General features: G+C 38.9%; 1 protein-coding gene across 13 annotated transcripts in view; it reads left to right on the plus strand.

Moving 5' to 3' along the window:
• The window catches only part of RHOT1 (ras homolog family member T1), a 60968-nt gene that overhangs the window by 15458 nt on the left and 32180 nt on the right, over positions 1-13330 (plus strand). For all 13 annotated transcript variants that reach the window (XM_045889419.3, XM_045889423.3, XM_045889420.2 and 10 more), the window contains exons 2-8: positions 1947-2005; positions 3847-3928; positions 6784-6827; positions 7120-7173; positions 7305-7357; positions 11079-11187; positions 11501-11602. In XM_045889419.3, the coding sequence (XP_045745375.1) occupies positions 1947-2005; positions 3847-3928; positions 6784-6827; positions 7120-7173; positions 7305-7357; positions 11079-11187; positions 11501-11602 (503 nt within the window). The remainder of the gene's footprint in view (positions 1-1946; positions 2006-3846; positions 3929-6783; positions 6828-7119; positions 7174-7304; positions 7358-11078; positions 11188-11500; positions 11603-13330) is intronic.

Here is a 13330-nt window from a genome sequence, read left to right on the forward strand (position 1 = left end):
TTTATTTATTTGAGAGAGAGGGTGAGAGAGAGAGGGAGAGAGCACAAGCAGAGGGAGCGGCAGGCGGAGGGAGAGGGAGAAGAAGTAGGCTCCCCACTAAACAGGGAGCCCAATTCGGGATCAATCCCAGGACCCTGGGATCATGACCTGAGCCAGAGGCTGACACCTAACAGACTGAGCCACCCAGGCACCCCACATCTTAGTATTTTTTTTAAAGTATGTCATAGGAAAGAGATAGAGCACTGGCTTAGCCATCAGAAGATGGGTTATTCTCTTAAGTCTGAAACTCATTTTTTTAGTGAGACCTTGAGAAATCGCTGTTTCTGGGTCCCAGGTACTTCATCTGAAAATTTTTGCCGGGGGGGCTGGATAAGCTGACATTGATAACTGGATTCTAGCAGTTCTGTGATGATGGGCTCTGGATTCACTGACATGGTTGGAACTCAGAGAAGTGTTATAGTCAGCTACTTGAAAAAGGCCCAAGCCTTCTCACACAAGTAAACTGAAAAGACTCTCAGAAATCGGAGCTAGAAGATACCTGTCGGACCATCTACTCTGAGCCTCCACTAGCGACACCCGACTTGTTTGCAGCACACCCTCTAAGTTGTTTTACCAGTACTCTTTTTTTCCAGCCATTCATTATTTTTCCGGAGACTTGACTTGTGTTTTTAGTCACCCTTTCTTTTAGTCATTTAAAAAAAGGAATGTGACTTTTCTTCACTTAAAAATTTTCCAGTTCTTTCATATTTAGCCTTTACCTTTGGAAACCAATTTGCTATTATGGCAGAGATTAATAGGCAGGTGGATTGTTTTCCTTTAGAATCACAAAAGGATTTAGTTGATGCAGTTGACTGTATATGATCAGAAAGTGATGGGAATAGAAATGAAATTTACAAATGAAAATGAAGATTTTTAAGTTTGTGCATTAAAAATCTTACTAGGTTAGAAAATATAACAGGAGAGTTACTTTTGCTCTTACTAAGCTTTTCCATATCATACCCTAAAAAAGAAAGAATATAAGGATGTCCAAAGCAGACACACTGATCTTCTATTGGTGAGGATGTAAATTATTCTTTTTTAGAGGTGATTTAAAAATATTTATTAAAAATAAAGACGATTATGCATGCTAACTTGAGTTCACTTCTAGGAATTTATCCTGTAGAAATATTCATTGCAGCATTGTTTATAAAGCTGAAAACTTGAACAGTGCTCATTGTTAGGAGACTGCATTAATAAATAAGGACATGTCTTACAATGGATTCTTATACAACTGTCAAAGAATAATGTAAGAGGTTTTTTACATTAATATAAAATGGATTTCCTGTTGCTATTTTTAAAAATTGTGATAAAATATATAAGACGTATGATTCGATATTTTAACCATTTTTGAGAGTACGGTTAAAGGGCATTAAATACATTGACAGTGTTGTGTAATCATCAGCACTTTTTCTCTCTAAAACTCTTTCATCATGCCCAATTAAAACTCTGTGTAGATTACATAATAACTGTCCCTTCACCCCTCCCAGGAAATTTTTACGTATGGACATGGAATACTGCCCAAGTACATAATTTAAATGATAAGGGAAGATTGTAAAATAGTATGAATGCTGTGATTCTGCTAGTAAACTGTGTGGTGAATTATTATAATAATATAAGTAAAGAAAAAATCTGGGAGGCTACATATACTAAACTGGTAAAGAGGGATTTGGGGGAAGATTTTTACTTTTATATTATATTTTGGTAATTTTTTTGTTTTAAACAATGGGCATGCATAACTTTTCTAAGCAGAAAAAGAGAGATACTTTAAGCATTGTACTAAAACTGGGTGATTTGGATGCCTCTGATTTTGGCGAATGAATAACAGACTCTGCTGTGTGGTTGCTGAATTTGAGCTTATGTAGAACCTAAACACTTTATTATTAAAATAATGATGTTTGTTTTCACAGCTAGAGTTGGGAAGACATCACTGATTATGTCTCTGGTCAGTGAAGAATTCCCAGAAGAGGTAAACATTTTTATGTCTTGTCTATATTTAAAATCCTTTTAAATTTATCAAAATCGAGTTAAAGTGAAATAAATTCTGCACTTTTTTGGCATGTGTTTTCCTTCTGACAGTTGTGGCTTTAAAAGGGCTCATATTAGTTTATACAAGCCATCCCTGAAACGTAGTGCAGGAGCAAGAATCAAACTAGATCTGAGTTCACCTAAGTCCTTTGCTTTTCCTCCTTTTGATTTTGGCTAGGACATTTGTCATCTCTGTGCCTTAGTTGTCTCATCCGTAAACTGGAGCTGGAAGGGATATTAGAGATCATCAAAGCTGTTAATCCTTTCCTAAAAATAAAATGTTATTCATAACCCCAAAATATAAAACAGGTGAGTATTCCTTTAGTTGAAGTAAGGGCTTGAAACGTCTGGCTGGCTCCCCACCTGCCTTCCGTCTGACACTCCCCAGTCTTTGAGGCATTAGAACCCCTAGGATTCTGACACACATATTTGAGAACCTTTAATATTATCCATTACATCATTTTACAAATGAAGAAACTAATTCATACCACCTCTGCCTACCTCAGAGGGTTGTTATGTGTCTCAAATGAGGTAGGCTTAATAATAGTAGAGTACCACCAAAAGTAAGGTGGTTTTATGATTACTGGCAATATATTTGTGTTCCAGAATGAGGGACTGTTGGCTGAGGCCTTATTTAAAGTTAGAATTTTGTTTTGGGGAATGGGATTGATGCAAATGGGATGAACACTATTTATTCTCTTCACATAGTTGGTGTATTAGCCCCACAGTTTGCATTTCCCCTTTCTTTACTCTTGTTTAGTTAAGAATATGTGTATAATTTCATTGTTCAGACAGGAATTTGGTATATTATATGGTAGTGTTTTCAACAATTACAAGTGCCACATAACCATTCATTGTTTCTTTTGCTTTTTTTCCCTCTTAAATAAGATACTGGAATAAGTAATTACTTAATTTGTGAAATAAAGTGTATCATCATATGATCACTTGGAGTATAATACCTAAAGGCTTTCTGTGATCATTTAACTGAGTTTAGAATTGTCATTTTAGCATAGTCCTCTTGGGTATGGATAAGAGGCTTTTAATTGGCTTAAAAAATCATAGAGTCTTTCTAAAAAATGGAATCATTAAATATAAGGCTTATGTAGCCAATCAGTTACCTTCTAGAAGAAATTAATTTTGATAATTTATTGTTTTATTTGAGAATTGCTTTGGATTAACATAGCTCCTCATTTGTAGCGTGTCTTAAGCATCAACAAAATGGAATGAAAACAGCATTTTAAAAATCAAATGTTTGAAACACCGAATTAATTTAAGTATTGTTTTAGGCTGCGTTACATCTGAAGTATCCTTAATATGTCCTTAATATGTCCTGTGCTCACACAAGTAGAAATGTGCATGCTTTTTATTTTTTATCTTTTTAAAGATTTATTTATTCATTTGAGAGAGGGAGAATGAGAGAGAGTACATGAGAGGGGGGAGGGTCAGAGGGAGAAGCAGGCTCCTCGCTGAGCAGGGAGCCCGATGCAGGACTTGATCCCGGGACTCCAGGATCATGACCTGAGCTGAAGGCAGTTGCTTAACCAACTGAGCCACCCAGGCGTCCTGTGCATGCTTTTTTAAAAGAAGTGTTTATCGGGGCACCTGGATGACTCAGTCGGTTGAGCATCCAACTTGATCTCAGTTCAGGTCTTGATCTCAGGGTCGTGGATTCAAGCACAAAAATAAGCATTTGAAAGTGTAATAAATCTGTTAACAAGTTTGATTGATAATATCCAAAGGTTTTTTTTTCTTTTCTTTTCTATATTTTTTTTGCAAATGAAGGTTCCTCCCCGAGCAGAAGAAATTACCATTCCAGCAGATGTCACCCCTGAGAGAGTTCCAACACACATCGTAGATTACTCAGGTAATGAATATCCTCTTGTGGGTGAAGCTGCAGCATTAATTTAATAGTCCTCAAAAAAGGTGTACATACTGAGCTTTAAAAAATGTTCCAGGATAAGTGTTCCTTTTTCTCTAGCAATAAATAATTTACTATTCTTGTCTCATTTATATCTCCTTGCTAACCCCCACCCCACACGCCATATAAAGCCTCCGTCTTGTAGTTTTCTGTCCCAGATTTACTAAGTTGGGTTCCATAATAATGAAAAGGAAGGAGTGATGGTAAATGACAAGTAGTAGATAAATCATTATCCTCCTTGACTTGGCATGTTTGCAGAGGTAAGTTCTGGATTAATTTTGTTATCAGGGATTCAGGAATTCTGAATTTGAGAATTTGTTGAGTTCTAAATTTGTTCTTTAATTTATCAGCCTTTGTCCCCTCCCCCAAATAATAGTTAAAACAGTCATCAGCTTGCTTACATTATATGATAATAGAAGCACATTTTTATTGCTTTGAATAATTTAAAATTTTTCTACCCACTAATACTTGCTTTTTTTTTTTCTTTCAAAGATTTTATTTATTTATTTGACAGAGGGAGAGAGAGAGAGTGGCAGGCAGAGGGAGAAGCAGGCTCCCCACTGAGCAGAGAGCCCAATGTGGGGCTTGATCCCAGGACTCCGGGATCATGACCTGAGCCAAAGGCAGATGCTTAACCGACTGAGCCACCCAGGCACCCCAAGGACTTAACTTTTTAATCACTAAATTATTTTGCTCTGTTCTGGGACTTCTTTTAAAAAAAAAAAAAAAAAGGGAGGGATGACTGGCTGGCTCAGTTGGTAGAGAGTGTGACTCTTGATCTTGGGGTTGTGAGTTTGAGCCCCACGTTAGGAGTCAGTTGTAACAGATGTACCACTCTGATGGGGTATGTTCATAATGTGGGAAGCTATGTGGGGGCAGGAAGTATATGGGAAATCTCTGTGCCTTCCATTCAGTTTTGCGGTGCATTTAAAACTGCTCTAAAAAATAAAATCTGGGGGTGCTTGGGTGGCTCAGTCATTAAGCGTCTGCCTTCGGCTCAGGTCATGATCCCAGGGTCCTGGGGTCGAGCCCCGCTTCGGGCTCCCTGCTCTGCGGGAAGCCTGCTTTTCCTTCTCCCACTCCCCCTGCTTGTGTTCCTGCTCTTGCTATCTCTCTCTCTCTGTCAAATAAATAAAATCTTTAAAAAAATAAAATAAAATAAAATCTGTTTGTAAGCATGGCATAACTACATTGGTAATACTTTGTTTTCCTAAGCTGGTATCCTACATATTCTAAAGATGAAATACTAGGACTGAGCAGTCCAATACATACGACTATTGAACACTTAAAACCTGGCTAGTCTAAGCTGAAATGTGCTGTAAGTATAAAATACAGGTGGAATTAGACTTGGTGTGAGAAAAAGAATATAAATCTCAATAATTCTCTTGTTGAGTATATGTTGAAATTTTAATATTTCTGATATCTTGGGTTAAATAAAAATGTGCTTTTACCTGTTCCTTTTTACTTTTGTGGGGGGGAGAGGGGCACAGAGAAGCAGGGGAGAGAATCTTAAGCAGGCTCCATGCCCAGTGCAGAACCTGACATGGGGCTCGATCCCACAACTCTGAGATCATGACCTGAGCCGAAATCAGGAGTCAGACGCTTGAGCCACCCATGCACCCCATCCTTTTGACTTTTTTAATGGGACTGCTGGAACATTAAAAATGACATACACGGCTTGCTCATCCAGCTGCCAAACAGCACTATACCAGAAGCTGAGGGGGTTGGACGCTTTCTGCTGCAATCAGCCTTATAACCTGCTTCATTTACAAAATTATTCTTTTTCAGCATTGGAATTGAAGCCATTACCCATCGATTACTCAACATATGAAGAGATATTTAAAATATGGCCAGTTATTTGGCATAAATTAAAATACCATTGTACTCACTTATAGTATTAGTTTGCATGTCAGAAATAACAGGCATTTTGGGGGGGAATATTTAATATAAGGTGATCTAAATTAATGTCAGTTATTGCTTTTCTCTTCATATGTATGCTTTTTTTAAAAAAAAGATTTATTTATTTATTTGAGAGAGAGAGAGCACAAGCCAGAGGGGCCGAAGGAGAGGGAGAGAATCTCAAGCAGACTCCTCGCTGAGTGCGGAGCCCGACTTAGGGCTCGATCTCCTGACCCTGAGATCATGAGCTGAGCTGAAATCAAAAGTTGGATGCTTATCTGACTGTGCCACCCAGGCACTCCATTCATTTGTATGCTTTTTCATCATAGCTATGATCATGCATAACTCCTGCACTGTGGGGTTATATGCACATCCACCATTTGAGACCCATTCCAGCCAGAGATATGTGTTAGAAAGGGAATTCTGGACTCTTCACTATCATGCTTTGGTTTTGCTTCTGGGGCCTGCTCTCTTAAGATACAAGCTCTTAAGCTTGTATTGCCCAGATTCTCACCTGGCCTTCTGACCCTGTGTGTATGGACTCTTTGGGCTTCTGACTGCAGCACCTAGTCTTCTAGCTTGCGTTTCTGATCTCTTTGGCCTGACCCTTCTCAACTCTGGATCAGATGCTGGCCTAGATTTATCACACAATGCCTTCTGCTCTTCATGCAGTTATTCTGTGGTAGACTTGTCTTTCAGTGCCAGCCAGCTTCCTTATCGTAGTCCAGCTTTTTCCTTTCCCTGGTTTGCCCTTGCCTTTGCCACCTCATCTGGCACTACACTACATAAATGACATGAGGGATGAGGGATGTTGGATGCGTGCCATGTAGATGTTAGCTTGGCCATTAGTTTTTATGAAAGTGTTTAAAATAATGAACATTTTTTGACTTTGTCATTTGTAGAAGCAGAACAGAGTGATGAACAGCTTCATCAAGAGATATCACAGGTGAGTTAAAAAAATATAGCTGTAGGGTTTTTTTGTGGGAAAACAGTGATGATTTTGTGAGTCTTAGGTCTTAAGTCTTTGTTGTTAACTTCTGGCTTTGAGTATGTATTTTTGCAGTAAGTCCTTAGGAACTTTTTCCTCTTAAAGGCATGCTAAATGTGGGGGTTTTTTTTTAGGTTTCAAATTTTATTCTTCCTTTGGCCCAAATATGTTAACTAGCTGGTAATTAAATGCTACCATTTACATTTGTATTGTTTAAAAATACCATTAATTTCTTAATTTTCTCTTGTAGGCTAATGTCATCTGCATAGTTTATGCTGTTAACAATAAGCATTCTATTGATAAGGTATGAATGTGTGACTTTTTTCACTATATCTAGTTAAATTTCAATGGGGGCACTTTTAAAATTGATCCTTAATTTAGAGTTTTCAGAGAAGATCCTCATTGTGGCTTAGCTCTTGTTAATTTTCTTTTTAGGTAACAAGTCGATGGATTCCTCTTATAAATGAAAGAACAGACAAAGACAGCAGGTATTTTTTTTTTCCTCTGAAACTTTGTATATTGAAAAATTTCAAACTTAGAGAAAAGTTGCAAGAAAGAGTACAATGAACACTTACATCCACTAGTTAACATTTGCCACTTTACCTATAGGTCTTTCTCTGTTTATACACACACACTGGTTTTGGGAGGAATTGTTTGAGGCAGCACATATATTTGTGAGCAAAGCAGAAAACAGTGTTCTGGTACTATAATGATTTACAACTTCTGACATGAAATATTTTGATCATTGATCTTACGTTTATTTCTCTTTCTCAAACCACTGCTTAAGAAGTCTGCACTTTAGAATTCCTCTCCCATCTGTATCATATGTGCCTTCTCGGTGGAGGTGCCCCTTGGGTGAGGAAAGGCTTCCCCTAGTCACTGATTGCTTATAGGGTGGTGTGTATAACAGCACGGGACTGGGAGGAGAATGAGTGCCCTCTGAGATCTGGCTTATCCACTTCTGTAGTAGAGACAAGGCTAATGCCTGTCTTGGCTGCATGTGGTAATTTTGAGAATCCAGTGAAATAATGCACTTGAACTGCTTTATAAGTTCTCTAAAGATTGCTAGAGATCTTTATTTAGGAATGCATAGAGGGAGATTCCTTCGAAATTCTTTGGAAGATACATGTGTGATGGGAAGAAGTAAGAGAACACACCTTCTGTATTTTTCTGAGCAGAATGATAGTTCTGGGTTTAAGTGTTTTCATTTTTTTTTTTAAAGATTTTATTTATTTATTTGAGACAGAGAGAATGAGAGAGAGAGAGCACATGAGAGGGGGGAGGGTCAGAGGGAGAAGCAGGCTCCCTGCCGAGCAGGGAGCCCGATGCGGGACTCGATCCTGGGACTCCAGGATCATGACCTGAGCCGAAGGCAGTCGCTTAACCAACTGAGCCACCCAGGCGCCCCAGTGTTTTCAGTTTTAAGTAAAAATGGAAACCAGAATTTCTTGGCAGTATTATTTAATGGAATATGTTATTTATGAGGTATTTTTAAATGTTAGGGAAATCAGACTAATATCTGTGTGTTGTACACATCTGGCCCTTTGTTTAATTTTTTAGATATCTCTGTTGGACATTTTTGTGCCTTGAAACTGTAAAGATCTGGTTCTAAACAGATGAACGTAGTCATTGACCCTGTCTCTTGTATTCACGGAAGGAGACTTTATGACTGAGATGGCATTGTATATGCTGTGTCTTGCAGCTCTGATGGCACCTCTTTGTCATAGTTCTAAACTTTTAAGTGACTTCCCGACAAGGTAAAAAAGAGACAGTGAACCCGTAGAGCTACTGTCCAATGTAGTAGACTCTAGTCAGTTGTGGTGATTTAACTCAAATTAAGTAAAATTAGATAAAACTAAAAATTCACTTCCTTGGCGTGTACGTAGCCACATTTCAGGTGCTCAGTAGCCACTTGTGGCTGGTGGTTACAGTAATGGACAGTCCAGATAAAGATCATTTCCATCAACACAGAGGGGCATAGCAGATAGGCCTGCCTTCAAGGGGTCCACAGCTACATGCTCCCACAGACACTTGCTCTTCTTGCTGCACACTTGAGAGATGTTTCCACAGGGGACTCTCCAGAGAAGGCAGTTTTTCTGGGCTTTATCAAGCACCAGGTGGACACCTGAATTTAAAAAAATTAGTTTCACTATGACAGCTTCCTACAATTCTGTGGTTAGTTTTGTGGCCCTTTTGTTATTCTCTGAAAGTAGCTTATAACATTTGAAGATCGAATTGAGCTTTCTCAGGTGTGGCTGTTTTTTCCCCCTTTCCGAATCATATGAGCATACTTACTTTTCTTGTGCTTGACTTGTCCCAAGGGGGTCTGTTTCTTTATTATATGGACCTTACACTTTCTTAGTAACTTCTTTCCTGAACCTCATACCTTAAGTTTATATTTGTTGCACATATATTTTCCGTAGGACTTCCATGGACTGTTGTCACAGTGGTTCTTAATCAGGGGTGCCCATCACTGTCATCTGAGGTACTTTCAAAGAATATAGGTGCCTTTACCCCACCCCTGGAGTTTTAAAATATGTAGGTTTGGAGTAGGGCTTGGACATGTGTATTTTTTTAAGCTCCATAAATTATTTTGTATACACCTTTAGTTGAATGCAAACCACTACATTTTTGGAGACCCTCCTGGCTTTGTTAGGAATCTATATTTGGGTTATATAGTGGGCCAGGCCCTTTATGCATAACCATACTAGGGGTGTAAATAAATGTGTGCAAGAATTTCTCTTGCTATCTGGAGTTCCAAGAAGATAATTTGCTTTTTCTCCAAGCTCTCTTGCAAGATGTACAAATAACAGTTCCCTGATAGACTAGCTCTCTTTGATAATCCCCATTTAGATTTCTCATAGGCCTTTTGGATTTAATTTATCTGAAACAAAATCCTTAAATCCCTGCCTACTCCCCACCTCCCCCCACCCCAAAAAAATCTTTTCTGACTCAGGAGATCTACTCAATTTGTCCAGCCAAAAACCTATGTAGTTTTCTTAATTTCTGCCTTGCCCTCAACGTCCATATCTAATCTACCAGTTGTTCCTATCCATTCTGCTTCTAAAATAGATCTCAAATCTGAATACTTTCTCTCCATCTTCACTGTCCTAATCCAGGCTACCACATTTTAAAAAGCTTTTTATTACTGAAAAAAAAAAAAAAATCAGACACATACAAAAGTAGGGAGGATCGTCTAATGATTCCCGCCCGTACCTGTCACCAGCTTCAACAGTTACCAATTCATGGCCGGTCTTGTTTCATTTACTACCCCTCCCATTGGGATCATTTTGAACAAATCATACTGTCAGTATTTCCATCTGTATCTCTAAAAGGCAACATGACTCATTTTATTGTGCCCCTACTCCTAATTCCTCACTGGCTTCCTGTTTTACACTTATAATAAAATGCACAGTCCTCACTGCAGCGTATGTGTCTGGCCTTTACTCCTCTTCCCCGCCCCTTTACGCGCCTCATCCCCGTCCGTTTACGCACCTCTTCCCTTTTGCTTAGTACTCTCCCGCCACTCTGACATATTTCTGTTTGGATTCACCAGGGTGTTTTTTAGGTTTGAGCCCTTTGTACACATTGTCCCTTCTTCCTGCACAGCTCTTTTCTGGCTCTTCACAGGGCCCATTCCATCTCCTCCTTTGCTCCTTCACTCAGATGCCACCTTGTCAGAGAGATTTTCCCCCAATTACTGTATAATTAGCCCCCTCCCATGACTGTTCCATATCCCCCTATTTACTTTCTTCATTGTACTTACAGAATTGGAAAGTGTATTGTTTATTTGCTTATTATCCATTTTCTGATTTTCGCTATTAGAATGGGCAGGGACCTTATCTGTCTTATATCCTTTAATGCTTAGAACAGTACCTGGCTTATAAGAAGTACTCAGTAGGGGCTCCTGGTGGCTCAGTCAGAAGAGCATGCAACTCTTAATCTCAGAGTCGTGAGTTCAAGCCCCAGGTCGGGTGTAGAGATTACTAAAGAAAATAACTTAACTTTAAAAAATTAAAAAAAAAAAAGTACTCAGTAAATATTTGTTGAATATGAACATGCTGCTAGGGGACTGGAACTGACTACAGTAGAGGGTTCATGTTGGGGGGATTAAGTAAAGCTAATTAGAATGGGTTATTATATACTTTAAAATAGGTATTTAAGGTCTTTTGCCTTCCTTATTATTGCAATATATTCTGTTTATTTCAGGCTGCCTTTGATACTGGTTGGGAACAAATCTGATCTGGTGGAGTATAGTAGTATGGAGACCATCCTTCCCATTATGAACCAGTACACAGAAATAGAAACCTGTGTGGAGGTATGCCTTACCATTTGATTTAGAAATTTACTGCTGGTGAATTCTCACTAAACTGTGGTTTGAAATAGGATGTGTGGAAGTGTGGGATGGGATAAATTTCCTGCTGTTTGTGAAGTCATGTAAACCAAATATAACAGAGAACTTGGAATTGACCTCTGAGTTCTTTGTAGACGTTAATATTATGATTTCGATGAAGAAAAATGTCTTTTTCAGTTTCTTCAAACAATCTTGTTATTATCTTACGTTGATAGTTTAAAATTTTTTAGCTCCCATAATTGCTTTTAGAATATAAAATTTTAAACTTTTTTTTCAGTGTTCAGCAAAAAACCTCAAGAACATATCAGAGCTCTTTTATTATGCACAGAAAGCTGTTCTTCATCCTACAGGGCCCCTGTACTGCCCAGAGGAGAAAGAGGTAACCCCCTGCCCCCCAAGCTGTGTTAGTAGGGGCTGGAATGTGTAGGTAGTAACTCTAGTAGTGATTTTTAGTAACTTTTTTTTTTTGTAAGATTTTTTATTTATTTATTTGAAAGAGAGAGAGATAGTGAGCAGGAACACAAGCAGGGGGAGTGGGAGAGGGAGAAGCAGGCTTCCCGCCAAGCAGGGAGCCCGATGTGGGGCTCAATCCCAGGACCCCAGGACCGTGACCCAAGCCGAAGGCAGATGCTTAATGACTGAGCCCCCCAGGCACTTCGATTTTTAGTAACTCTTTTTTTTTTTTTTTTAAAGATTTTATTTATCTGACAGAGAGAAACACAGCGAAAGAGGGAACACAAGCAGGGGGAGTGGGAGAGGGAGAAGCAGGCTTCCCGCCGAGCAGAGAGCCTGATGCAGGGCTCGATCCCAGGACGCTGGGATCATGACCTGAGCTGAAGGCAGACGCTTAACGACTGAGCCACCCAGGCACCCCTAGTAACTCTTAAGTATTCTTCTAAACTGCTGAAATTTAAATTATTGTCTACTAAACAATTACATTTTCTAGGTACTTCAAAGACATTCATGTTAAATACTATGAATAGTATTCCAGGTCAAATAGTATTTCAGGAAATGCCATTAAAACAAACAGAAGAATTGGCAACAATAACAGCAAAGTCTGAAGACTTACCTAATGGTTTACTTACTTTGCTAGTATAAAGTTCACAGACTTAAAAACACACACAAATGAAAACCCTGTGTAATGATTTGACATAGGTACAGCATGTAACACAATTTGAATATTCCATTCTGTTTCATAGCTAAGAAACACAGTAGTATTTAAAATTTAACAATATTTGCTATAGACTTTTTTCTTTTTTAAAAAAATTTATGTATTTGTTTTTTAATTCCAGTATAATTAATGTACAGTGTTGTATTAGTTTCAGGTGTACAATATAGTGATTCAGCAATTCTGTATGTTACTCAGTGCTCATCATGATAAATGTACCCTTAAGGTGCCTGGGTGGCTCAGCAGGGAGGCTGCTTCTCCCTCTCCCTCTGCCATTCCCCCTGCTTGTGCTCTCTGGCTCTCTCTCTCTGTCAGATAAATAAATAAAATATTTTAAAATAAATGAATGAATGAATGAACCCTTAATCCCCTTCATCTATTTGCCAAAGTCTTTTTTTTTGAAGATATGTTTATTTATTTGAAAGAGAGAGAGAGAGAGAGCACGCGCGCACAAGCTGGGGGAGGGGTGGGGAGAGGGAGAGAGAGAATCCTCAAGCCGACTCCACGCTGAGCACAGAGCCTGATGCGGGGCTCAATCCCAGAACCCTGAGATTGTGACCTGAGCCAAAACCAAGAGTTGGCCGCTCAACTGACTGAGCCACCCAGGCGCCCCTGCCATAGACGTGTATGGATATACCATACTTTGTTTATCCATTCATCTGTTGATTGACATTTGGGTTGTTTCCATTTTTTGATTATTGTGAATAGAAGAAGTTTGAGTACCTGTTTTCATTTCTTTTGAGTGTATATTGAGGAGTGGATTGCTAGGTCACATGGTAGTTCGGTTTCATTTATTGAGGAATCACCAAACTGAATGGCGGGTTCCAGTTTCTCCACGTCTTTGCCATGCCAATACTTGTTATTTTCCTTTTTGTGTGTTTGTGTGTATGCTTTATTATAGCCATCCTAGTGGTAGTGGTGGTTTTGATTTGCATTTCC

Source organism: Mirounga angustirostris, unplaced genomic scaffold (assembly GCF_029215605.1).
Source record: "Mirounga angustirostris isolate CCGP_5_RB_7025 unplaced genomic scaffold, mMirAng1.0.hap1 SCAF_17, whole genome shotgun sequence".
NCBI classification, from domain to species: domain Eukaryota; kingdom Metazoa; phylum Chordata; class Mammalia; order Carnivora; family Phocidae; genus Mirounga; species Mirounga angustirostris.